Raw genomic sequence first — 25,174 nt, 5'->3', positions numbered from 1 at the left:
CGAGGTCTGGAAACATATCCTAAATGCAAGCATCAAATTATGAGGACAATCGGAGGAGAACTCCAGGTCAGCCATGTAGTGAGAGTTCAACACCCAAATGCTTATTCTATACAAGTAGGGCTTTGCTAATGAAAGTTTGCAAACTTTTAGCAGACTTAATTGAGCATTGCTTCAAGGCCATGGATCACATTGTGATCAAAGGATCTGAAGTTAAAATCAAACATCCAGACCAGGAGTACTTGAAACTATTTGTGCCATGAGCCCTTTGAGCCATCTACTGACGTCCAGGGACTCCTTCTCTGAATGTTGTTAAAGAGAGAAAAAAAAAAAAGAAAGCCAACTGTATTGAAATGCAATTATTAAAATATTTTCAAAATGAGTTGGTTTATGGACCCCTGATCAATCAAGATCTCTGGAAAAACAGCCTCTCCTCAGGCCTCCTGCTAAGGAAGGCCCTTACCTATGTGGCCTCTGGGCTGTTAGCCATCCTATGCTGACTGATCCTATCAGTCCCTGGGCATCTTTCTGATTTGGGATACCTCCGAGTCTGACCTTTGTCCTTGACCTGTCTCTCTATCTTGTCCAGGTTGAAACAAAAATCTCTAACTGCATATTGAGGCTGACTACTTGTCAAAGCTTGCTTTCTTACCTCATATTCTAAGTCATCATCTAGACTCTTATCTTCCCTGTTATGACATGGTTTCAATAACAGAAATTGTCTTTTTCTGACTACTGCTTTGAGCAACAATATGTCTTCTCTCTGAGAGAGACAGAGGTGAATTCCTTATCTTCTTCTGATTCCAAAGTCCTTGCTATTAAGTTGTGGTTTCCTATCTGGGGGAGAGACTCAGTGTCATCCCTTGTACAAAGCCACGATGGCCGGCACATCCTGCACGTGCAAAGCCATGATGCCAGCATATCCTAAGATCAGTGAATTAGCAAATCGCCCCAGATGATCAGTCTTGTCAACCCTGTGAGGTTCCCTGTGACGGCTTATGATGTGGGTGTTGGCAAAAAAGGAAAAGGGAACTTTTCCTGAGATACTATAATGCTGTGCTTAGGTTGTATGATATTTTACACATTAAGGCTGCATGATATAATTCCCAAGAAGAGTAAGGAACCCATTTCATTAGAGTGGGACTCAACACCAATTGTGGCTGAGTTGGGGCCAGTTCCCATTTTCTCTTTCTTACCAGACTGGCTCCATATCCTAAAATCATTCCTTGTTATTATGCCTGTGTAGAACACAAACCCATTCTCCTTGCCAGAATTCTAAAACCGAAGGTTGTGTCTTGGCTAACAAAACCCTCACGATTTGGGTTACAAATGGAGAGGAGTGCGCAACTTTAAAAGGTTCTTCCCGGGAACATCCCAGGAACCCTAACCACCCCCTCAGAATAGCAGGTTATTGAGTTAGTGGGGATGACTCAGAAAGACTCTTTAATTCTGGTCTAAAGAAGCCATCACAGCCCTGGGGAGGGGGAATAAAAAGGGAATCAAGTGGAAAAGGCTTCCACCAGCCGGTGACTCACCCACCATGGCCGTGACTCACCTCAGCATTACTCCATCAGTAAAAATGGAGGATAGCTTGATTAGTCACCATAATGAATTTTTCAAAGAAAGGATTCTCCCCTATAAATAATAATGAACTCGGGCTGTATAGCATTTGTATGTGAGATCATGACTCACCTTTCCACCATGCCGGGCAACACCAATTGTGTCATCTGCAGAAAAAGAAGAAAAACAATCCGTGAGGACTGAGGATGCAAGCAAAGGACAAAGAGGGGAGAAGAGCCACCCCCACAAAAATGAAGGGAACCCAGAAGCCTCCCCCCATAGTCATTTATTTTTATATACTATATCACATTTGGCTATGTCCAGAGTCCATAAAGAGGAATCAGATCAAATTATGGGAGATAACATTGCAGATTCTTTCAGTGAGCTAGGATAAAATTAGCCTTGCCTGAAATCTAACCAAGGTCTAGAGATTCTTAAATAGGATGGAATTTCTAATGAACAGGGCACTCACTCAACTCTCTTCTTAAAAAAGGGCACATGCTACCACAAGTAGACATATTGCCTACTGGTGTTGCTGAAATTTCCTCTTCTGTAGAGATTTTCAAAGGCCTTTGCTTTTATGGGATTGGTCAGTTTTTTCTAAAACTATATCAGAAAGCAATAGACCAACAATATCTTAAGATCATCTTAAAAGTACTTTAAGATTAATTTCTTGTGGCTCTAATCAGAAACAAAGAAAACTCTGGTCACAAGAAACAAAAGAACAACTAAGTAGCTATAAATCTATGATAGCTACTTTATTAATACTAAAATTCATAATTGCATTTTGAAGGACTTTCTTTGAAGAAAGATTGTGCATATAGCTGTTTGTTCCTATGAAAATCACTTCCTACTTTTTAGATAGCTTGTCTTTACTCAAGGCTCCATGCTGTAGTGGAAAGAGAAAGACCCTGGATGTCAGAAGTTGAATAATGATCAGCTATGAATAAATACCACAGACGTGCCTCAAGTAGGGAGGACCTGAAGATGCTAGTGTTGAGCACACCTCTAACAGCTTCCACAGAAACTCACCCAACTGTCTGCTAAGGCTCAAAAGGGATGATCTTTAATAATAATTTTTTAAAATATTTGAACAACTCATAGAAATCAGGGTGTTCTATACTTATGCACTACAACAGGGCTCTTTTACCTTTGGGACATCCAGGACCCCTCTGAGAAGCCCATAGAACCCTGCTCAGAATGTTTTTAAAATGCATACAATAAAATACGATGTGATTAAAAATAGTTATCAAAATATGAAAAAAAAAAGAAATTTTCAGTCTCGATGATAGGTTCAGTTTCAAACACTGAAGCTAACTGCTCACCAACAATCAATTTGTTGGCAAAGGGTCATCAAATGAAAACCAAATTTTTCTTCCTTATTGTTCATCACCTTCACACTCAGATTTCAATTCTAAATTTACTTTTCCTTAATAGTCCAATGCTAAAAAGAATTGAAACATCAAAACCCTAAGAAAGGTTGTGCATATAGCTGTTTGTTCCTATGAAAATCACTCCCTACTTTTTACATAGCTTGTCTTTACTCAAGAGTTCTGGCTCCATGCTGTAGCGGAAAGAGAAAGACCCCAGGTGCCAGAAGTTGAATTGAGAAGCCTTAAGGACCCACCATTTGCCAGACATCATGCTAAGTGTTAGAGACACAAAGCAAAAAAAAAAAAAAAAATGCTTGTGCAGGAGATGGTGCAAGAAGCAGCAAGGAGGCCCGGGACAGTAGATGGGGGGGCATGAGGATGAGAAGTACAAAAAGCTGGGGGCCCGGGGGCAGGGTATAGGTTATGAAGGGCTTTGAATAGCAAGAAGATTTTATATTTGATTCTGGGGGTGACAGGGAATCACTGGAGTTGGTTAAATAGGGGGTTGACATGGTCAAACCTGCACTTTAGCAAGATTAATTTGACAGCTGGATGGAAAACGAGTGGGAGTGAGAAGAGATTTTGGGCAAAGAAACCGACCAGCAACAGCAGTCTAGGCTTGAGCCAATGAGGGCCTGCATCAGGGCCTGGTGGGAAGTGTCAGTAGAGAGGGAGAGGAGATGTTTCAAGGTCAAATCAAGAGGATTTGGCAAAGATCGGAAACGTGTGGGCGAGAGGGAAGTGGAGGACAACAGGCTGGCAGTGTGGGTTTGGGAGCCAGCTCCATCCTCCCTGGGGGCAGAGGCAGCACTGGCAGAGGACCAAAGGCCTGCACCCAGATCACCCGGGGGGGGGGGGGACGCAGGGCCCTTCAGCTCTCTGGAACCCAAGTTTCCCCATTGTGGAAGGGACCCCAGAGGGAGGGTCAGCTCTGCATCTAGGAGCTCTGACCACCGAGAGCTTCACTTGCTGCATCCAGAGAAGGAGCATGAGTATCTAGGCCAGGAGGAGACAAAGTTAGCTCTAAAGTCTTTCAGGGACACAGCAGAGCGTTGCCCGAACACAAGTTGGGCCAAACCAAATTCTGGACAGAACAAGTTCCGGTACTATCAGATTTCAGAGACAAAAGGCTTTCCAGCAGGGGTGTACACCATGAGGTCATGTTAACAACATTACTAAGACCAGCCAACACATTAAATGGGATACACCTGCATGAAAACAAAACTATAACCTTATGCAGCTCAAAAGACCTAATTCCCCTTTCTGTATACTTTATCTGTTTAAAAAAAAAATATTTCCCCCCTGCACATTCAATCAACATAATGGATTCACTGGGGTCACCTTACATTCCAGTCTCTTTACCATAAAGTTATAGCCTAAGTCACTTTAATTAAATTTTCCCAAAAGGAATCACTTATCACTGCTAAGATGCCATTTAGTCCCAAACTCTCTATAATATTGAGCATGACAATCAACTGCCCTAATGTTGGAATACATGGGAGCCACCTGGCAGTGGCTGCTAGAGATCCAACCCAGACCTGCAGAATGGATCTCTTCATGTGAGAGGATGACACAAGAAGACTGAGAGGCCGTTGCTATTCTCTCACCTCTGACTGAGAGGCCGTTGCATTGTCTGACCTCTCTCCTCTTCCCTCTGCCTCCAATTTATCTCCTTCTCGGTCCGCAATACACACGTGTCAGCAAAGGCTGCCTTGCAACTCCTTCAGATGCTATGATCCACAGCTGTGGAGGTTCTTGGAGAACTGACCTGTCCCTTAACACTCTAAGGAGCCACTAAAAATCTCTGTGACTGTCAAGATCAAAACTCTTTTCCCTGGCCACTTCTCTTATTTGAGTAATACACTGCTCCCCACATGAGAATATGAGCTCCTTGAAGGCAGGATTGTCCAGGAATGCCTGAGCCAACAGCTTCATTTCTGTACCTGTATTACTAGTGCACAGCAATGTCCTGCAGATAGTATTTTCCTAATAAATGTTTACTGATTAACAAGAGATCACTGAAATGGTGATAAATAAACCAGATCCAAGGAAAGTCTGATTCAACCCAATTTAGAATTCTTTTAGATATATGACCAACGAGCAATCACGTGAGGCACCCATCAGACACAGGCTCTGCTGCCAAATCTGCGTACAGTCTGGTGGAAGAGTTCTGTTTCTATTCTCTTTGTCAAAGAGAATGCCAAAGAAAAGGGCTGCAAAGAACAGAATAAAAATGGATAAAAAGAAGTAGATACCCAAGATAAATAAGGAAAGAGTAACAGAATACTTAGCTCTCCTTGAAGAAATTGAGCTAGCTGGCTCAGATAACTTCTCTTCTTGGGTAATGAAAAAAATGGCAAATAGAAATGCTGAACCACTCTCAGTGACATTTGTAAGATCGTGAAGAAGGGGGTGGCACTGCAGGACTGGAGAAAGGCAAATGTTATCATAATTCTCAAAAAAGGAAAGAGAATGAGAGCCTGCAAACTATAGGCATGACTTCGTGACTATGTGCCTTCTAAAACATATTACTAAAGAAACAGGTAATGGGCATTGCAGAAAAAAAGTGATCACAAAATGCCAGTGTAGCTTCATCAAGAACAGTTATGCCAGGCCAAACTTGTTCCTTTTCTGACAGACCAGGGGAATGCCGCAGAAACAGTTTACCTAGACCATACAAAGTCATTTGATAAATGCTGGCAGGGCTGTTGGAAAATAGGTACATTCACGTACTGGGGCTAGAACTGTGATTTCAGCCAGCCATTGTGGAAAGCAATTTAGAACTATACCCAAAAATGATGAGCAGGATACTCCCAGAAAAATAAAAAAAATAATAATAATAAAAAAAAAAACCTGGAAAGTCCTCCATGAATTCGAGCAAAGTGAAACATACTGTATACAAAGTAATAGCAATATTCTGGGATGACCAGCTGTAAATGGTTTTGCTATTGTCAGCAATACAATGATCCACAACTACTTTGAAGTACCTATGATGAAAAATATTATCCATACCCAAAGAAGGAACCATGTCTGAATACAGATTAAGCTCCTTCCTTCCTTCCTTCCTTCCTTCCTAACTTAATTTTTCTTGAGGGTTTTTATTTTCATCAGGGTGGGAGATCTAGGTTTTCTTCTACAACTTAATGTTAATGGAAATGTTTTACATAACATAGTTTCTTAATTTGGATGGGGATACAGGAGAGAATTTAGAGCTCAAAAATTTTAAAAACAAATGTGAAACAAAAATTTCTGTTTTGAATGTAACTGGAGAAAAACATTAAATACATTAAAAAAAAAAAAACCCTATGCCAAAAAGCTATTAAACTGTGTATATCCTTTGATTTAGAGATACTGCTGTTAGGTCTAAACCCCAAAGGGATCAAAGAGAGAGAAAAATGGCCCATATGTACACCAATTTTTTTTTTTTTTTTTTTTTTTTTTTTGTATTTGTGGTAGCAAAGTTTTGGAGACTAAGGGAGTGCCCAACAATTGGAGAAATACCAAAATGAAAAATCTAAAAACACTGATCAACACAACAACTAATCACAAGTGCCACAGGACTAATGATGAGACATGCTAGTCTACCTTCTGACAGAGAGGTAACAAATTCAAAGACTGTAGATTGAGGTATTATATATGCTTTAATATGACCAATCTGGGAATTTGTTTTGCTTGACTATATTTGGTGGCAATGGATTTTGTTTTTCTTGCTTTCTCAATGGGGAAGATGGGAGAGGTGAAAGAATGAAAATTTGAACATAAAATAAATTTAAATAAAAGCATTTAATAAAGTATCTCATGCTATTTTTTGTGGAAAAATGGAATGATGTGAGCTGGATGAAGGTATAATAAAATTGATTTAGAACTAGTTGAATGAGAATACTTAAAGAAATCATTCAACTCCAATGGCTCTCTATCTCAGGATCAAATATAAAATCTTCCATTTGGTGTTCAAAACCCTTCATAATCTGGCCTTCCCTGCTTTTCCAGTTTTCTTTTGCCTCATTCATCTATCTCCAAAGGCTTTGAAATCTGGTGAGATAGCCCCTGAACTTTTCCTCACAGAGGACAAGCTATTTCCTGACTATTCATTTTTCCTGAATGTCCCCATGCTTAGAATTACCTCCTTCTTCATCTCTACCTACTCAATCCTTGACCTCCCTCAAATCTCAGCTAAAATTCCACCATCTACAGAAAGCCTTTTCAGTGATCTTTAATTTTATATCTTTCCTCCATTGATGAGCTCCAGTTTCTCCTACATACAACTTATTTGTACAGTTTTTTCCCATGTTGTTTCCCACATGAGACTGTGAGCAAAGGCTCTGTTTCTGCCTCTCTTTGTATTCCCTATATTTGGCACAGTGCTTGGCACTTCAGACATGCTCCTGGACTGACTGACATGCTTCTATGACAATTTGGAAGAGGGATTTCCAGTGCAGTGCCCTAAGGATCTGATTGGTCCAGTGTAGTTGGAATATTTTTTATCAATGATATGGATAAAAGCATCAATGGCATGGCATCTTTATCCAGTCTGCAGAAAACTCAAAGCTGATTGGCTAATATAAAAAATTACAGAATCAAAAGCTAAAAAGACTGTCATGAAAAGCTAAGAAATGGAACTGAAATTAAGAAAATCTAATAAATGTAAAGCGAGTCTTAAATTTGAGTTCAAGAAATGGTCTTTACAAGTAAAAATACAGGGAACATGGATAAAAGGAGAAGTAACAGGTTGCAATGAGACCAATTTGGGCCCAAGGGAAAAAAAAATTGGTTTTAGGTTCAGCTATCTCTAGAAGCAGAATGGGCATCCTTGGGAAGCTGCAGGTGCTCTCTCATACTGTGAATCTTCAAGAAAGGATGGATGAGCACTTCTTGGATATGCTCTCAGGGAATTGTGTTTTAGATATGCATTAAATAAAATAGCTGTCTGAGGTTCCCTTTTAACAAAATTCTGTGATTCCTTGTTATCCCAGAAAAAAAAAAAAGAGGTTTAATAGTAGCAATCCTCTACTCAAGTTTGTGAGGATAGTTAAAAAATACACTGAGATGAAGCAATCACTTCTCTTTTGAACCTATAATCAGAGTTCGCTCCAAGTAGAACTTTATCACCTATGTGACAGCCAGTTCAGAGTATGTGATCATCTATGTATAAATCAGAGTCTCTATGTTAATAAAGTGGGGTGATGCCGTGCATATCTACTGTGCCATCCTAACACTTCTCTGCTAAGCACTCTGCCAACAATCTCAATAAGGAGCTTCATATGGACATGGCTCTTTATAACAATGGGGTGATTCAGGTCAGTTCCAATAGATTTGTGATGGAGAGAGACATCTGTATCCAGAGAGAGGACCGTGGCAACTGAACGTGGATCACAACATAATATTTTCACCTTTGTTGTTGTTTGCTTGCTTGTTTTTTTTTTCCTTTTTGTTCCGATTTTTCTGTGCAGCATGATGAATATAGAAATATGCTTAGAAAAACTGCACATGTTTAACCTATATTGGATTACTTGCTGTATGGGGAGAGAGAAAAATCTGGAACACAAGGTTTTATAAGGGTGAATGCTGAAAACTCTCTTTGCATGTATTTTGAAAAATAAAAAGCTATTATAGAAAAAGCAGGCTTGTAAAAAAACAAAAACAAAAACAAAATGAGGTGCATCAGAGCCCAGGCTGCCCCAATTCAAACAAGTATGAATAGAATCATGCCATTTTGAAGCCAAGAGTTTCTTAGAAGTAAATGCTTTTAACCAACTGGCAAGTGGATTCATAACAAAATAATTTTTAAAATTCTATTATATTAGTAATCTGAAAGCAACCAGGTAATAATGGTGTCACAGCGTATGTTTGGCAGTAATGAGGCAGCAGCTCTCCTGGAAGTCACACCAAAGCAATCCAAAGCACATAACCTTTGAAAAGCTGTATAATTTGAGTTCTGTGTTACTGGGATCACAATTTGATTAGAAATTCTTAGACTCATATCTGCGAGAACAACATAATACTTACTGCACAGGGGGAGAAAGATCAATTAATTAGATCAAGTTGATCAAGTGCTTTGAGATCCTCAGGTGAACAGCCAAATGCTTCTTTGCTGTTCCCTGTGTAACTAGTCTAAGTCTTTGTGGTACAGCAGTCCTCCCTCAAAGACCCCAGCCTCATCATTCAAGATAGAAAATCTCCCCTTTCTAAAACAGAGAACATTTTTCATGTCCTAGCTTGTATTTCCTTAGAGAGTCAGCTAGGATTGTCAGAGACCTCCTGTGGTGAAATCCCAATTTATCATACATAGAAAAGAAACCCACTTTTTAAAGGAGAAAAGCAACACACTAACCATTTATCTATAATGTATTTTGATGCCTTTTATTTTGGGGTGATTCAGTGTTTGTGGGCATAGTATCCCATATCCTCCTATACCCCAATACTGACTCCACCTTAGACACTCAGACAAAAACCACCAAGAGTGGATGGGATCAGAACCGCACAAGCAGGAATTGCCTCTGCATTCTCTGTCCTCCACAAGCATGACGCGTACTACTAATCTGCAATACTAAAAATAGCTCCGATTTACAGTTTCATAGTTTATTCATAACAAATCACACTTAAATACTGCTCTGAGGGTTTATAAAGGGCTTTCTGAAACAACTCTGATAAGCAGATACAATGACCAAATCTTCATCATAGCGGTAAGGAAGCTGAGGCTTTGAGGGGTTAAAGCACCTGCTCACAGAGCCGAGGCATGGCAGAACGAGGCCAGGGCCTGTGGGCCTCATACCAAGGGCTCGGCTCTATCATGCCCCACTGACACCTAACATTAAATCTGTGTGTGTGTGTGTGTGTGTGTGTGTGTGTGTGTGTGTGTATACAAGTATCACTTTTAAGTCCCAAATCTTTCATTTAAAAACTCCAAGTGGACACAAAAATAAGCCACACATGGCATCAGCAAAACAGACATTAGTTTGATGAGGCAATACAGTGTGGTCCAATTGAGTTTTTTCTAAAACTTGAGCCATCTGACATACGACAGGGTCACTGTTCAAATTTTTAAACCAAATAGTGTGCTTTCCCCAAATTGTCAGCATCTATCAGGTCTGTGGGCAATTCCCTAATTTTTCCAATGAGGTGCTACCCTATTTGTGCTCCTAGATCTTTCCTAAGTATTCAGACCCCACATCATGTACCTAGCTGTGTCTACGACAGCTGACGTGACTCTTTCAAGCCTAGATATGTCATCAATGATTCCAAAATGCCCATTCCAGAGGATCAGAGGATTAAGGCTGATTTCAAAAGAAATTAAAAAGGCAGTGTGATCCTGAGCCAGTATGCCACGCAGAAAACATCTTTGGAAAACGTAATAGGCTCTGGCCGTTTACTTGTCTGCCGTGGGAATCGCCTTAAAGCCACAAAAGGACCAGAGCCTGATCTGCATTTCTCTGAACATGCAGGCGCCCTATGCAGGCCAGAAGGCCTTCCTCCCTGACCAAACCAAGTCGGCCATGGGATTACCAAAGGGCTCCCTCTGCTGGTGTCCGATGGCACATCCCACGCCTTCTGCAGAACTGAGAACACCCTCAGTAAACATGTGTTTCATTGGCACAGGAACCATGACACAAACTCCGTAAGGCCGCTGGGGACCCCCCCCCCCCACTGGGGGGAAGCACAGAATCGGCTCCTCAAAAGCAGGTGGCCCTCGCAAAGGCTCACCCAGAGGTGACACTCACTAACCCCTTCAACCGCCTGGTCAGCGTCCACAAGCGTTTGTTAAGCCATTACCCTACATTAGACACTGGAGATACAAATGAATGGAAAAGGATTTGATGAGAGCGTCTTGTGTACGAGCTCTGCGCCATGCAGGGGAAACACAAATGAACAAGGATCTATCAGGAGCTTCCTGTGTTGAGCCCTGGAAATGCAAAGACAAACCCCTGTCCTCAAGGACCCAGGGGCTCAGGGTTTCTGGCCACATGGCCCGCCTGGGCTGGTTCACTGGCGGGCCCCAGACATGGCGGCTTCCTTCCGCAGTATCTGTGGGCCCGCTGTCAGAGGGGTCACTGGCAATGGCTCTTAAGGCGAGATCCCAGGTACCAGACACTCTGCTCAGGGGCCAGCTTTCTTTTCCCCCAGAGAGAGTGGGAGGAGTGCTGTGGGACACCCTCCAACACCACGCCAGCCATTGGGCCCGGGGCTCAGAACGGCTTGGTGCCAAAGGTCTCCCTGTGGTAAACGGTCGCTTCCCTCAGGAGTCATGCTTTCTTTACCTTCCAGCGCTACAACACTTGCTACAATCTGCCTTTTTCTTCCCCCAAGTTCTCCAGAACCACCTCCAAGGCTGGGTTGGCAGGGCTCCGTCAGGCCCAAGGCTGGAAAGACCTTCAGAAGGAGCCCTAGGAGGGTTTGAGGACAGTCATTCAATGCCCAGCCTTACCAGGGGGCACATCAGCCTGAGCCCCAGTCTTTCAGGCCAACAACTCTTAACTCTCAAAGGTTGCCAGTTGTCCCAGAGGCCTGGATCACTGAAGGACTAGTTATAAATTTGGAACTAGATTCTTTCCCATGACGCCAATTTTGTAAAGGCTCATGTCCATTCTCAATGACTTGAGCCATAGCATTCTGAGGGCAAGGACTGAGGTCCAGTTCTGTGTCCCTGGGGCTGGGCCGTCCCTACAACAGATCATCTTATTTGCTGATTCTTCATTCAAGGCTTTGCTAGCCCTGCCCAGGAGGGAGGCCAGGGACAGACCTCTGCAGCCTCCATAACTCCACAGCCCCCATAACTCCATGGCCTTTGTCTAGAGGAGCAATAGTCACCTTGCATTTCTGTTGCCTTCAGCCTGTAGCTTCCACACCCCAGCCCTTGGTCATAGGCTCTCTGGGCCACATCTGAATAACCCTAACTGAGATGCCTTCTAGCATGTTTCTTGGCAGATCAGTATGTATATATATATATATATATATATATATATATATATAACTTGGACTAATATTAAAATTAACCAATGTTCTCTGACCACATCTCAACAGGGCAGCCAGAAACAAAGGTCTCAGAGGGCTTGGTCCAAAGGTTTACTGGCCTGTCGGGGTCATCATGCGCAAGCTGAGATCTTGCCCTGCTTTGAGATAGGACTTAAATTGAAAACACGTTTTAAAAAAGAAACAGCTTACCTTACAAACAGAGATGATGTTAATATTTATCAATTTATTGATGGCCTGCCAAAAAAAATTAAATTAGACATTATTTCCAAGTAGTTCATTTAGAAGTAACTATTGACATTTTATAGATGTTATAGTTGTCCTGAAACTTGCCCTGAGAATATGAAGTCCTTAAAATGAAGGCAGAAATGAGTGAGAACAAAATTAAAACATCCCAAGAACTCACATTTCTGGAGCATTTTATGGTTTATGAAGGGTCTGCCTCACGACTACCTTGCCAGGTAAAGTCAGTAGGACACACATTGTGCCCATTTAGGAGAAGCTAAGGAAGGGTGGGATAAAGGTCCCAATGTCACTCCCAGTGCAGCTGGCTCTCCCGAGGGTCAATACCAGAGTCACTTATTTCCCCTAACACAACAGAGTTGAGTTCATCAGTGACCTGGGAAGAGCTCTACATGCAGTACTGGGCTTTTTCTTCTGCCAAAATTGCATAATATCAATTACCTCGACAAAGCTTCCTGAACCTCAGTTTCCCCCTCTGCAAAGTGGAGGGGAAGTGGTTTTGATGGCTCTGTGGTCCCTTTTCTACTGTTATGATTCCATTAGACTTAAAATGCACGACCACTAGAGCACTTCTCTGACATTTCTGTTCATGGCACAGCATGACTCATGACATGAGGATCATTAGGGGAGAATAAAGAGAGAGGACATATCCACAGGCCTCTGAGTTTAACCCCTTTGAGAACCAGTGACTTCAAAGGGTCCATTCAACTTCAATGTAGACTTTACAAAAATTCCCTTAACCGAAAAACAAAACAAAACGAAACAAAACAAAAAACCCCAAACAAACCTAGGAACACTGTGCAAAATAGGCTGAAACACCCCTGAGAGTTAAAATAAGCAGTTCTCTCTCTGACATGTTTACACATTTTTTACTTAAAGGAAAAGCATATTCACATCATGGAAATCATTCCTTCCAGGTTAATGTTAACTCATCTGTGTCTATTCTACCACTAGAGATTTGAAAAGATTTGTTTTTAGAGATGTTTTAAAAATAGCTTACATTATCCAAATCTGGAACATCCAAGAAGTATTCAGGATACTCATATGACATTCCCACATTGTTCACTGAAATAAAACAAAAATATTAGTTGTTGTTTTGCTGTCGTGTATTTTAAAGATTCTTGAGAGTAATGAAATGAAATACAGCCCTTGAAAATTTACAAGACAAAAAGCAACCAAAAATCAATGTCAGCAAGCTAATTCTTCCTGTACTTTCAGATCGCTTTGATTTCCAATGACCAAAATGGAAGCTCTAAATAGGATGGAAATTCAGTATTTACTGTTTTGCCTTTTAAATGCAAACATCTATCTTTGGCATTCTTTGACCAAAGAACTTAAAATTTTTTTCCAAATAATAGATTTCTGGATTATCAATTACATCCTTGATCTGTGTTCTATTTATTTTACTGTGCTTAACTGAATTATTAAAAGACAAAGCCATCCTACATACAAGCATCCTCCACCTCCATCCCCAACTAACACTGTAAGTGGTTCCTTGCAAACTTCATATGGAAGGGAAACATGATAGGGCTTAGCATGTGGTTAGTGCTAAGTAAATGTTTACTGACTGACTAGAGGCCGAGCCTCAGGAACGAGATTATGAACAGTTAATGGGATCAGCCAAACAAGGTTTCTCCTATCAGTGGGATCTGGGTGTCAGGTACATGAATACCTTTTTAAAAGAACAATGTAGTTTGGGGCCCATAGGATGTGGGAGATCTCCTCTAACTTCATCTCAGACCACATTAATAGAATATCAATTAAGAGTGGGAATAACTATCAGAGGTCTAAATAAAACTTAGTAAACAAAGAATTATTAGAAAAAGGAAAGTTTAAGCTGATGTAAGACAATGAAATCATGAGCTAAATGTTGGTAAAGGAAAACTTGTGCAAGAAATCTGTCTGTACCAAGAGCAGTGATACCAAAACTCAGCACAACGTGATGGAACAATCTCTGAACCTGAAGACAGAAAACAGATCTGGGACCTGCTTCCACCTTGGTGGACAAGACACCCGAGATGTCGAAATCTCAGTTTCTTCATCTGTAAAATAAGGACAATAATCTCCTTTCATGGCTTCTGTGAGAATCAAAGTATCCTAGACAAGAGTCAAAGCTGGGAAATGACCCTGGATGTCCACAGTCCAGCCCTCTCCTTTTATAATAGGAGGAAACCAAGAAGAGACTTGTCTAAAGTCAAACAGCCAGTAAGTGGCAGAGTGAGCCAAGATCTGAATCACATTACTCAACCCTGTCTTTCATAAATCAGACTATAGGAACCCAGGATCACAGCCCCTCCTCCCCTCCTCTAAGCCCTGCTCCTAAAAAATGAGGGAATTAAGGCCCAGAGAGATTAAGGTCACACAAACAAGCCTCAGAATGGGGATTTGAACCCACTGTGAATCATAAATATGAAGTTACTGCTGTTGCTACTACCTTCCAAACAAGAGCATGTGGAGGAACCCAGGAAATGCTTTTCATTCAGCATGATGAAAGTCAATCACCAGAACTTCCTCGCAAAAGTTAGGTAAAATTCTTTGGACGTAGCACTGCCTAAACGTCAGTAAGCATGGGATGCCAAAAGACAAGCACTTTACCAAAGATTAAGAGAAATTAAGAGTTTCTAGCCTAAGTAGGCTTTAGTTTTAGTCACGGAAAAGGATTCTACCAAACACAGTCTCTGAATTCAGCTCTGGAAGAGCTACATGCACATCACACTACACAGAGCTAGACTTCAGGTCAATCACACGGGCCAGATGGCCCAGGTACAAACCTGGGAAAATGCCTTCCCTCGTCATGTCTCTTTGCCTCCATTTTGTTATCTGTAAATGGAGGGAGCTGATTTAAAGGGTCCTCGTGAGGGCCATCCCAGCAGCCAGGATGGTTCTTGTGAAAAAGCATCATCCTATAAATTGCCCTCATGCAAACAGTACAAGGAAAATCCTCCTCCATCTGCTGAGTGGTGATTGCCTCCCTACCTCCACACCTGCCCCAGGTTGACACCTTTTCCCTCCCTTCTTACACAGTCAATCTCTCTCACTGACTTGCTCCCCCCAAAGCCAGAACTTTTTCCTGTGTGTTAGCAGGTTCCTTTCCCGGACCCAAAGGAAAACATCTCCTTTTGAAATGTCTACGGCATTAGCTGCACGCTTCAGCTCCACACCTGGCTGACCTGGGGCAGCTCATTCAACCTCCCCAAGCCTCAATTCTTTGTCAGTCCAAGGAGTGGGCTGCCTAGATGGTCTCTAAAGCCTCCCTAAGTTTAAAATTAACGATCCTAACTTTTGAGAATCTGTAATTCCACGTGTGTGTCCAACTTTGCCACCTGCGGTAGCTCTAGAAACTTGGCAGGTGATCGTCCCAAGTTGCCATGATTAAAAAAAAAAAAAAAAAAAAAGTGGGCTGTGATCAGCCTAGGGATGAAGCATTTCTCTGAATTTAGCGGGGCTGGCCCTCAGCTAACCAGTCTACCATCTCAGCTTCACAGGTTGTTAGAAGGTGTTTCACAGATTATAAAATAAAATAATAATGCCAAGGCAAGTTCAACAATTCCCACTGTGTGGGCCTTCAATATAGCAGCTGCTTATTTTTTTCTTTCTATTTTCCCTTTCCCCAGGGAGGAGGAGCCCTTGTTTTAGTAAGCTTAGTGAAGAAAAATAAATTCCCCTTTTGGCCATGTCCAAAAACCTTATATATTTTTAAAGCTCAAAAGCAATGGTTAGAATTACAGAGCTGAAAACTGGAGGCATTATCTCAGTTTTTTAAACGTTCTTCATCTAAAAGATGAGAAGAAAAAGGTCTTGAGAGGAAGCTGGCTGCAGAGCTAGCTCATGACAGGGCAGGCCCTGGGACTCTGGTCTCCCCAGCCCCACACCAGCCCACCTAGATGCGACTGGGCGCCATTTCCCAAGCTGAATGTACACAGACAGGTTATTTCTTCGGTAACAAGCCATCCCTTCGGAACGTCTTCCGAAATCTAGCGAGCCCAACTGTTGCTTGCTTAAAAAGCACTTTCCCTAAGCCATACTGCAGGAGACAAGCACGGCGTAGTTCTGCGTACGGACACTAGGTGGCAGCAGGAACCCAAGAGCGGGCAGCTGGCTCGCCAGGGGCCTGGGAGGGGGCGGCTGTGCCAGAGAAATATTGAGATTATAATTCCCACACATAGCTCGCTTAATCTCATGTCAAAGCGGGTGTGGGCGCTGCCATCCCGCTCTATTCTGGGCCTCATTACGAAAGGCCCAGGGAATCCCCCAAGTTGTTTTCACACCTTTTGGATTTGTGAAGTCTCTTCCCCATGGCAAGAGCTTCAAGTGAAGGGGGGGAGCCCCAGAACTCTGCTGGCACCTCCCTGCTCCACACCGCAGGACCACATACGGGCTCCTCTCCGAGGCCCCCTTCTTCACTGGGCTCCTGATCCCCTCCTCACGCCCTCCTCTCCAAAGTCCCCTTGGATTGATTTGCTTTTCAGTCTATAATCTATTTTTGACCCATCACTTCCACATAGAGATGTTGTTGCTCATTAGAATAAAGCTTCTTGGAGGACAGGGGCAGCTTCCTTTTTGTCACTGCATCCCCAGCGCTGGGCACCCAAAGAGCCTTAATGCCTGCTGGCTGACTGAGGGGGGCTGCTGCTGACTTTCAGCTCTTCCCTATGACCCCAAAGACTTCATCTTTCTCCTCAACACTAGCTTCTTTACTGCCTCCCTTCAAGAGTAAACCCCTCTAGACCTTCATCTCCTAAGTTACTGATTTATTTAGTCATTCCCCAGGTACCAAGTGCCTGAAAGTATGGTCATCGGCATGGTGGAAGACAGGAAGATGGATGGACAAGGCCTGGCCTGTTCCCTGCCTTCAAGGAGGTAAGAGTAATCACCAAGAACTTAATGAAGCACCTGCTACGTGCCAGTTTCTCTGTTAGGAGCTAAGGACACAAAGACAAAAATGAACTCTTCCCCTGCCCTCAAAGAGTGTTCCTTCTAGGACAGGTTCACAAGTACAATAGGCAGAAAACACCAGAGGAAGATGTAGGAGAAATCCCTGATCGGCACAGGGTTCAAGGAGGAAAGAGCATCAGAGCAGGGCCTTCCAAACTATTTTGGATTCAGACTCCTAGAGCAGGGGAGGAGGTGGTGGCAGGAAGGGCATTGTCCCGACAAAGGTACTGCTCTCCAAGGTATTCAGGGACTTCCCTTGAAGCTGCCCAGGACATGTCCCAGCATCTCCACTCCTGTCTCCCATGAAGAGGTGACGGGCCCTTCTCCCTTTCCACTTGTTCCCTTCAGTCAGCTCCAGCAGATCTCCGTCTCTACCCCCTGCACTCTCCCTCTCTCCATTCTCCAACCTCTCCATGTCCTGGCTGCTTCCCCACTGCCCACAACACCCTCATGGCTTGCCCATTCCCCCATGGCCGCCACATTTTTTCTTCTCACTCCTAAATTCTCAGCAGTCTGGCTTCCCACCTCATCCTTCAACTGAAAGTGCTTCCTCCAAAGTCACCCACGATCTCTTAATTGCCAAATTAAAAGGCCTGGTCTTGAACCTCATGCTTTTTGTGCAAGCTCTGCCATGATTGATGGTACCATCTCGGCTCTCTGGGTTTGCCACCTCCCCGTAGCAACCCCCCTTCATTGCTCTCGTCAGGTCACGCCAATTAACCTTGGATGTCTCCCGAAGCTTCTTCCTGGGCCCTTTTTCTCTCTCATCTTCCTTAGGGATCTCACTTGTGGGTCACTTACCTCTGAGGAGGTACTTTACAAGTTGGGCCTTCCCTCAGCTCTATCCCTACCTGCCTTCCTGGAGCAGCCCCCAAGGACGCCCTCTCCCATCTTCGAGTCTAGAATTCTCTCTCCTTCCTCCCTTTCCCTCTGGACTCCTACTCCCACCAGCTATCCTCGAAGCTTTTCTCTGCGCCATCCTCCCCTCTCTCCTGTACATGGAGTACAAGCAGTGGTCTCTGTGTTATCTCCTCATAGGAATGAGGCTCTTGGAGTGAGGGGCTCCTGGGGAATCTCCAGCACTTAGCCCAGGATCCAGCTCTTAAAAAGTGCCTGCTGAGTGTCAAGGCCGGCCTGGCTAGACACCAGGGAGCACGGAAGAAAGAAGCAAGCCCCAGGGCCGGGAAGCTGAGGTTCAAACTAAGAAGGGTCAATCAGCAAGCAATGAAGAAAGACTGAGGGAGAGTAGGACCTTAGGTATAAACCTGCCCAACAACAGACCCTTCTGCACCTTCAGAAATGGGCAAGTTCTCACCTGAGTTACTATTTATCTAGGGAGCTCAGGCTGGGGCAAAGGAAATGGGGAGAAGAGATGCAAGGGGATGTGGTAGGCCCAGAAGAAGGGACTGAGAGGAAAGGACAGGCAGGGAACTGCAGGAGGAGAGGAGGAGAAGTTGGCCCCAGTCAGAGGGAGACAGGAGCCAGGATCCACGCTTCCACCAGCATCTACTTTCAGTCACAAGCTTTAGAAAATTCAATACGTTTCCAGCTAATTTTGAAAAAGTTTATCATTTCTATTTTTATTTTCATCTTTCTAGTCTTTTTAAATTGGGACTAAGAGGATTTTGTTCCCGCTAAAGTTCGTCTGCTGTTGCTGACTTCCCTAAAGTCAAAGTTCTCTCTGAAAACCAGAAGCTGGGAAGACGGTGATGTCATTTGTGATTCTCCCCAGTGATTAGGGTGATCAGAGGCAAAGAAAAGCTAAGAGCCAGAGTGAGGTTTTTTTTCCAAACAGTCTCAAACCTAAGAGCTGAGCAGAGGTGTGCTAGAAGCCCCCTTGCATGCCCCTCAGGTAAGAGATCATTCAGATTCACATGAAATAAAGCTATCAAAAAGACTACAGAAATTTCTTGAAACCTTGGCTCCTCCTTCTATTACTTAGATCAACAGATCAAGTCTGAAAACAGGATTTCCTTTTCAGTCCCCTTTGAGATGATCCACCCTAAGCCAGCCTTAGCACTGACTGCTCTGGAAGACCAGAAGGAAGGGAGAATATCTTCCTTAACTGACTGAGAAGGAGGAAGGAAGAAACGCTTTAGCCTATAGCCCATCCTCCCTCCGCTTGCATTCAGAACTAGTTCTACCACCGCCCAGAATCCTTTTCATCCCAGAAGTTCATCCAGCCCTCAATGACCATATGGCCTCTGCCTGGATTGGATGGCTCCTCCTAGATCTCCCATTAAGGGAGGAGCTCAAGCCAGCCATGTCTTCCTTCTCCTACAGGGTGCACTCTAGACTTTTTCTACCATGCTCAGATACTGGCTTCTCCACCACCCCTTCAGTTCTCTATAAAAGGGCGGCAATTGTCTTCCCCAATGTAATCTCCTGAAGGGCAGGGACTGTCCTGCTAGAATTTATATTCTAGTACCAGTACCAGATACAGAGTAATAACTTAATAAATGCTGGTTTAATTTTTAAAATTTAAAATAATTTAAGCTTCATTGATCAGGGATTGGCTTAGTTTTTTTTACAAGTCAGATGAATGAGGAGCCATCTACTTTAGGGGTTAATGGACTGACTGATCTGGTATTTTTAAGACTATGGTAAAAATAACTATGTGAGGTAATTACCAAAATGCCTCAGATCAGAAACACTAGTGAAGGGATTATCCAGACAGTCCACCTCGTGTGGTGATTGAATTCACCACATAGATGTTGCCCCTTCCTTCTCCTGCCCCTACTCCAGTTTCGCCCTCCATGGTGTCCCAACTGTCTCAAGTCAGTGGAGTTCAGCGACTCCAGCAAAGAAAGGTTCTGCTGCCTCTTATTTAACATATTGCTGCAGCTAGCACATGTTCATAGTCTGACAGATGATATTTGGAACACTATGCAAAACATTTTGCAAACTTTACAGTTTTCCTACATTTGTGAGAATCAATTTCTAAATAAAAAGGAGTTTACAAGGCTTTAAATTTGCAGTGGCTTTAATCAGAATCTGCAAATTGAGGCTGAGTCAGAAGCTGCACAATAGAAAATTTCCAGTATTTACTTCTAAGTTACTGTGTATTCCCCATAACAAAATTAAATGCAATTGGCCAAGCATAAACTCTGCTGGGGTGAAGGTGGAGTAAATGAAGGAAGGAGAGAAGGGAAGAAAGAATGGGATTGGATCAGATCATACAATAGTTCACAGCTCAAAAAGAGACTACTTAGAACACAAATTATGGGTCCATTTATTGAGGTTACAGCTACCTTTGAAATAACCTTGTTGTTGTTACCGTTTTTTGTCCTTCGTTCTCAAAGAGCAGCGTGACATCAGGGAGGTGATGCTATGACATGCAAGGGAATTGGAGGGAAGTGAGAGAGCACTGTGTTATCTTTCCCAATCAAAATTCTATGAATCTACAAATTATTTTTTCTTTTAATTTTTTAATATTTCATTTTTTAATCATTTCATTTCCTAATATATTCTTTCCCTCTCATCCATCCAGACAGCTGACCCTTCTAAGAATTAAAAAAAAGGGGGGGGGGGAATAATTCAGCAAAACTAACCCAGATCCATCAAGTCCACCAGTTTTTGTTGATAGTAACTGGTGAAGGCCCATTTGTCCATACCCATGATTCTTTCTTGGCAAAAAAGAGGAAGAGGTACCCACATCTCTCTGTCTCCTTCCCTCCCCCTATGTCTGTCTGTCTGTCTCCCTTCCCCCTCTCTCTGGAGAGGGGCTCAGTTTGGTCATTATAATTATACATGCCATGGAGGAAGAAGCAGTGTGGCAGAATGAATAGAGAGTTACCCTTAGGCAGACCAAAGATCTGGTTTCAAGGATCAGTTCAGACAGCTCCACCCAGGACAAACCAGTTAAGCTCTTGGAGCTCCAGGCAACTCTAGAAAAATGAACTGCAGAGATGGTGACTGGCTGTTCAGATGGAAGAAGCTTCCTCCTGGAGAATTCCTTATCCTAAATGAAGTCACCCACATCTGAGCCCCAAGAACATCTGTAAATTAGTGGCTCCCCTACATCAGTGTTATCAGCAAAAATAAGGCAAAGCCAAAGTGTTTCAAAGTTTTAAGTTCTAGAATATTTGTTTATTACCTGGGAGAGCCAAACTCAGGCTAGACTTTCCTGTCCTGACACCCAGATGAAAGGGTAGGGTAGCTTAAACCACCCTTCCCAGCAGGCATGGGCCCCCACTCTTCCAAAGACAGCTAGCTCAGGCTCCCACAGGCTGCACCATAAAGCCCCATCTTAAGCAAGAGGAGGCTTCTTCCCAGGGCAGGTGAGGCAGCTGGTCTGGAGTTATGGAAAACTATCTTTCACTCTTGGATCCACAAAAATGCCATATAATTACTGCTCTAGGAAGCAGAAGAGCTTTCCTCACAAGTCCCTCATTTGACTCAGCATCCTTTCTGTCACTTGGACAGGATTTGGGAAGAGTAGTACCAAAAGCATTCCTGTCCCTATCTTCCCTTTTTTCAGAAAAAGGGGATTGACCTCTGGGAAGATTTATTGGAAAAGAAGCAGAACCAGCTCCTGGGCCTTTTAAAAGGATGGTCTTTTTTATTCCAAAAACACCAAGGAGCACAGTGTTTTGCCTGTTTTAAGGGCTTACTAAATGCTTTTTGAATGACTAAAAGTAAAATTTTCAGGCTGGGAGAGGTGTCTCACTCTCCCCTTCACCTCTCTTCCTTAACCCCTCATGGCAATGGAATTGTTATGCCCCACCCAAGTCTGCTCCCAATTCCTCAGGCTGCAAAATGATCTCTGCCTCCTTCAACTAAAATGCTTTCTCCAACTGAGTGTTTCTAATTTCATGAAGGATTAACTCAAGGATTCTTAACTTGGAGACCAGGTTTTCAGACTTCATGAACTTGGATGGAAAAGAAGGCACATCTTTAGCCAGACTAATGGAATTAGCATTTTCTCCAATTACTTAAAAGCATGATTCTGAGAACGGTATCCACAGACTCCGACCGACCCAGACTGTTAAAGGGACTCAGGACACAAACAAGGAAAAGCAGCCGGAAGTAGAGCAAAAAGCAGGGGGAAAAGGCCAATGGAGCAGAAATTTCTGCTATTTCTGCCACAAGGCAGAAGGTACGACCTCACAAGTGGCAACCAATCTCTTTGAGTTTCACCTTTTTCATCTCTAAAAATGAAGCTAGCTGGATTAGATGATAGAATGGTAGTAGTAGTAGTAGTAGTAGCAGCAGCAGCAACAATGATAACAATAATGATGATACCACCCAGGATTTAACTGGTGCTTTAAAATTTGCAAAGCTCATTCCATGTTAATTCATTTGATCTTCAAATTCAGGAATAGTTAATTTTCTATTTGTTTCTGATTTAAAATAGATAAAATCTCGCTTTTCAAAGGAAAACAAAAATCCTAGTAAAAGAAAAGGGCAAAGGCTACTGGCTATCACTGGTGTACTTCCTTTTTAAAGTTTCCTTGATGTGAGGAAATCTTTTTCTCAATGGGAGGAATTCCATGGCCTATTCCAGATGGTCTTGCCAGGATTATTTCTCAAAGGTTGTCTCCATTTGCAATTGATGTTCCAGAAAGTTTTCTTGCTCAAGTTTTCTTGCTGGATTCGATGCATTTTGGAAAGCTACTCCTTTAGACCTGAGACATCAGAGATCTTTAAATGAATATTGATCTCTTCACTAAGCTTGAAAATAACAATGTTTTCTACAGTCCAGAAAAAGCGTAATAGAAAGAGGGCTAGATTTGGATCCAAACTCTGATTGTGGGCAGCTTACTTCATCTATCTCTCTGAACATTAGCTCTTTTTTTACATCTTGTAAAATGAGGGGGGTGGACTAGATAACTGATAAGAGTAGTTTCAACTCTAAAATTTGGAATTTTCTAAATGACTTTACCTCATCCTTCTTTTTAAAAGGAATGTCTTTTTATTCCCAGCACACCAGGGAGCATATTTTGCATTGTATTAAGGGCTTAAAATGCTTACTGAATGACTAAAAGTAAAATTTTCAGGCTGGGGGAGGTGTCTCATCTGTGAAACCATTAAAACATTACATAAATACTAATTGCTATGATTATTCTTAGATTCATCCAGTCTATGGTAGAAAACCTCTCAAGGGGGTTAGCTGACCACACTTCCATATGCAGCCCACTCCACTTACGGAATAGTTTGAATGGTTAATAAATTTTATTAGAAACTAACTATGCTCTTCTTCCCTTTTTCTAACCATGTCCTCATTTCTGCTTTTACATAGTATTTTCTTACTATTAAGATTTCCCTCTTACATCATGGCTGAATGGTATTTACAAGTTGTGTGACCAAAAACATATCATTTAACTTCATTCAAGTTCTCTCCTGGATGTTGTCATCTATAAAATGGAGGTAACACTTTCATTAGATCTTCCTTAAAGGATTACTGTAAGGCAAATGGAGTGTAAACCACAGAGCCATATAAATTTGAACTAATATTCAATGGCCATGAAACCAACTGATGATGTACTACATCACTCATCGTGATCATCCTCATTATGATTATTCCACCTATTTTCTGCCCATCTCTGGTCTCCAAAGGTCTGATTCTGGGGCTTCTAGTCGGGAAGCCTCTGGGGTAAGGGAAAAAAAAAAGTGGCTATCTATGACAACAATTTCATACAAGGTGGTAAATGAATCAGGAAGCTTTGTCTCCACTTCCTCGTCACCAGTGATGCTCATGAGGCTCTTAACCTCTTCATCTCAGTCTCTTCATCTGTAAAATGGAAAGAACCATCACCTCCCAGACTTGCTGTGAGACTCATCATCAAAAGCATTTTGCAAATCTTAAGGATGCCGTGTCAGCTACTATTGTTGCTATTATCACCTTTACCACAGGCTATCTGAAATGGCTTAAAGAATAAAGACTTAAAATTAGGAAACAGGTCAGTCGCCTGCTCTACCACCAGTGCCCGGCTTCCTCCCTCAAGCGGAACCATGCTCTCACTGCCTCCTCCCAGCCCTGTTCACCATCAGACCACCATCACCACAGAATGGGGTGAGAGCAAGTGACAAAGAAGTGTCTTCAGAGGCATCCAGATGCTGCCAAGGAAGAAGGAAAAGAAAGGGGATTCTGCAGAAGGCCTGTTTGTCCCTGGGTATTCAGTGCCCAGCCAACGGCTATGATGCTTGCATTGAGTTTAAGCCAATTTAAAAAGAACTAAATAAAGAGTCCACCAGGCCATACATGCCATAGAATAAAACAGGGGGACCAGTGCACGCACTTTGGTGCTCATACAATAGGTGAGGTGAACTGGGGGGCTGTATGGGCAGAAGGGACAAGAGGAATTCCCAGGGTCAGGATGAAGAGCGGAAGGCATGGAAGAATCCAAGAAGAGCCTGTTTGGCTTTTAAAACTAGAAAGCCTATGACATGGGCTAAGGCACTAAGGCACTGGGGCCTTACTGTCAGACACCTCCCTTAATCCTCGGGTACTGGCCTGTCTCTGGGGTCCATTAAAGAGAAGAATGTATTTATTACAAAGTTTTAGATTCAGCAGCAAGGAGATTCAGAAAGAAGTACTCCCAGGACTAAGCATGCCCTGCATTCTATTTGGTATTTTTCTCTAAATGAAATGCTTCAAGTGTGAGGGGAATCATCCCAAAGAGTTTATCTTTCCTTGACAGCTTCAGTAGATGCTCTGTCTAATGAGCTGAAATACTAAGAATTCAACTGCAAATGAGAACTTCAATTTAAAAAAAAAGAGAATGAAAATAATTTAGCAATATGGCAGAAAAGCAATTTTTTTAAAATCCATAAGTCTATATTCAAAAGAAGGTTCATATTTAAATAAATTCATAACATTCAAAATTCATAATAACCTCATCTATTGTGTTTATGAGTTTACTTCACCCACTTAAAAGTATATAGATAACAATAATATTTTTGTACTAAGGAATACAAAGCAAGTAGGAAGGAGGTTTAAATGACAGATTAAATCCAAGAAATATGCCAAAGATACAAACCTAAAACTCCAATCTGGAGGCCGGCCAGGTCTGTGCGGATCTTGTTATAGATATCAATAGATCCAAAGTCAACAGCAATTGTCTTGGTTTCCACTTTGAATTTTTCTCCTAAAAAGG

General features: G+C 42.5%; 1 protein-coding gene across 1 annotated transcript in view; it reads right to left on the bottom strand.

Annotated features, from left to right (window-relative positions):
• Positions 1–25,174, bottom strand: part of HSD17B12 (hydroxysteroid 17-beta dehydrogenase 12) — a 129,287-nt gene that overhangs the window by 26,449 nt on the left and 77,664 nt on the right. The window contains exons 4-7 of the mRNA XM_031942593.1: positions 25,058–25,165; positions 13,141–13,205; positions 12,090–12,134; positions 1,690–1,724 (exon numbers count right to left, since the gene is read on the bottom strand). Of these exons, the coding sequence (XP_031798453.1) occupies positions 1,690–1,724; positions 12,090–12,134; positions 13,141–13,205; positions 25,058–25,165 (253 nt within the window). The remainder of the gene's footprint in view (positions 1–1,689; positions 1,725–12,089; positions 12,135–13,140; positions 13,206–25,057; positions 25,166–25,174) is intronic.

This window comes from Sarcophilus harrisii, chromosome 6, assembly GCF_902635505.1.
Source record: "Sarcophilus harrisii chromosome 6, mSarHar1.11, whole genome shotgun sequence".
Classification (NCBI taxonomy): domain Eukaryota; kingdom Metazoa; phylum Chordata; class Mammalia; order Dasyuromorphia; family Dasyuridae; genus Sarcophilus; species Sarcophilus harrisii.
Note: the sequence above shows the minus strand (reverse complement) of the source record. Positions and strands in the feature narration are given on the sequence as shown.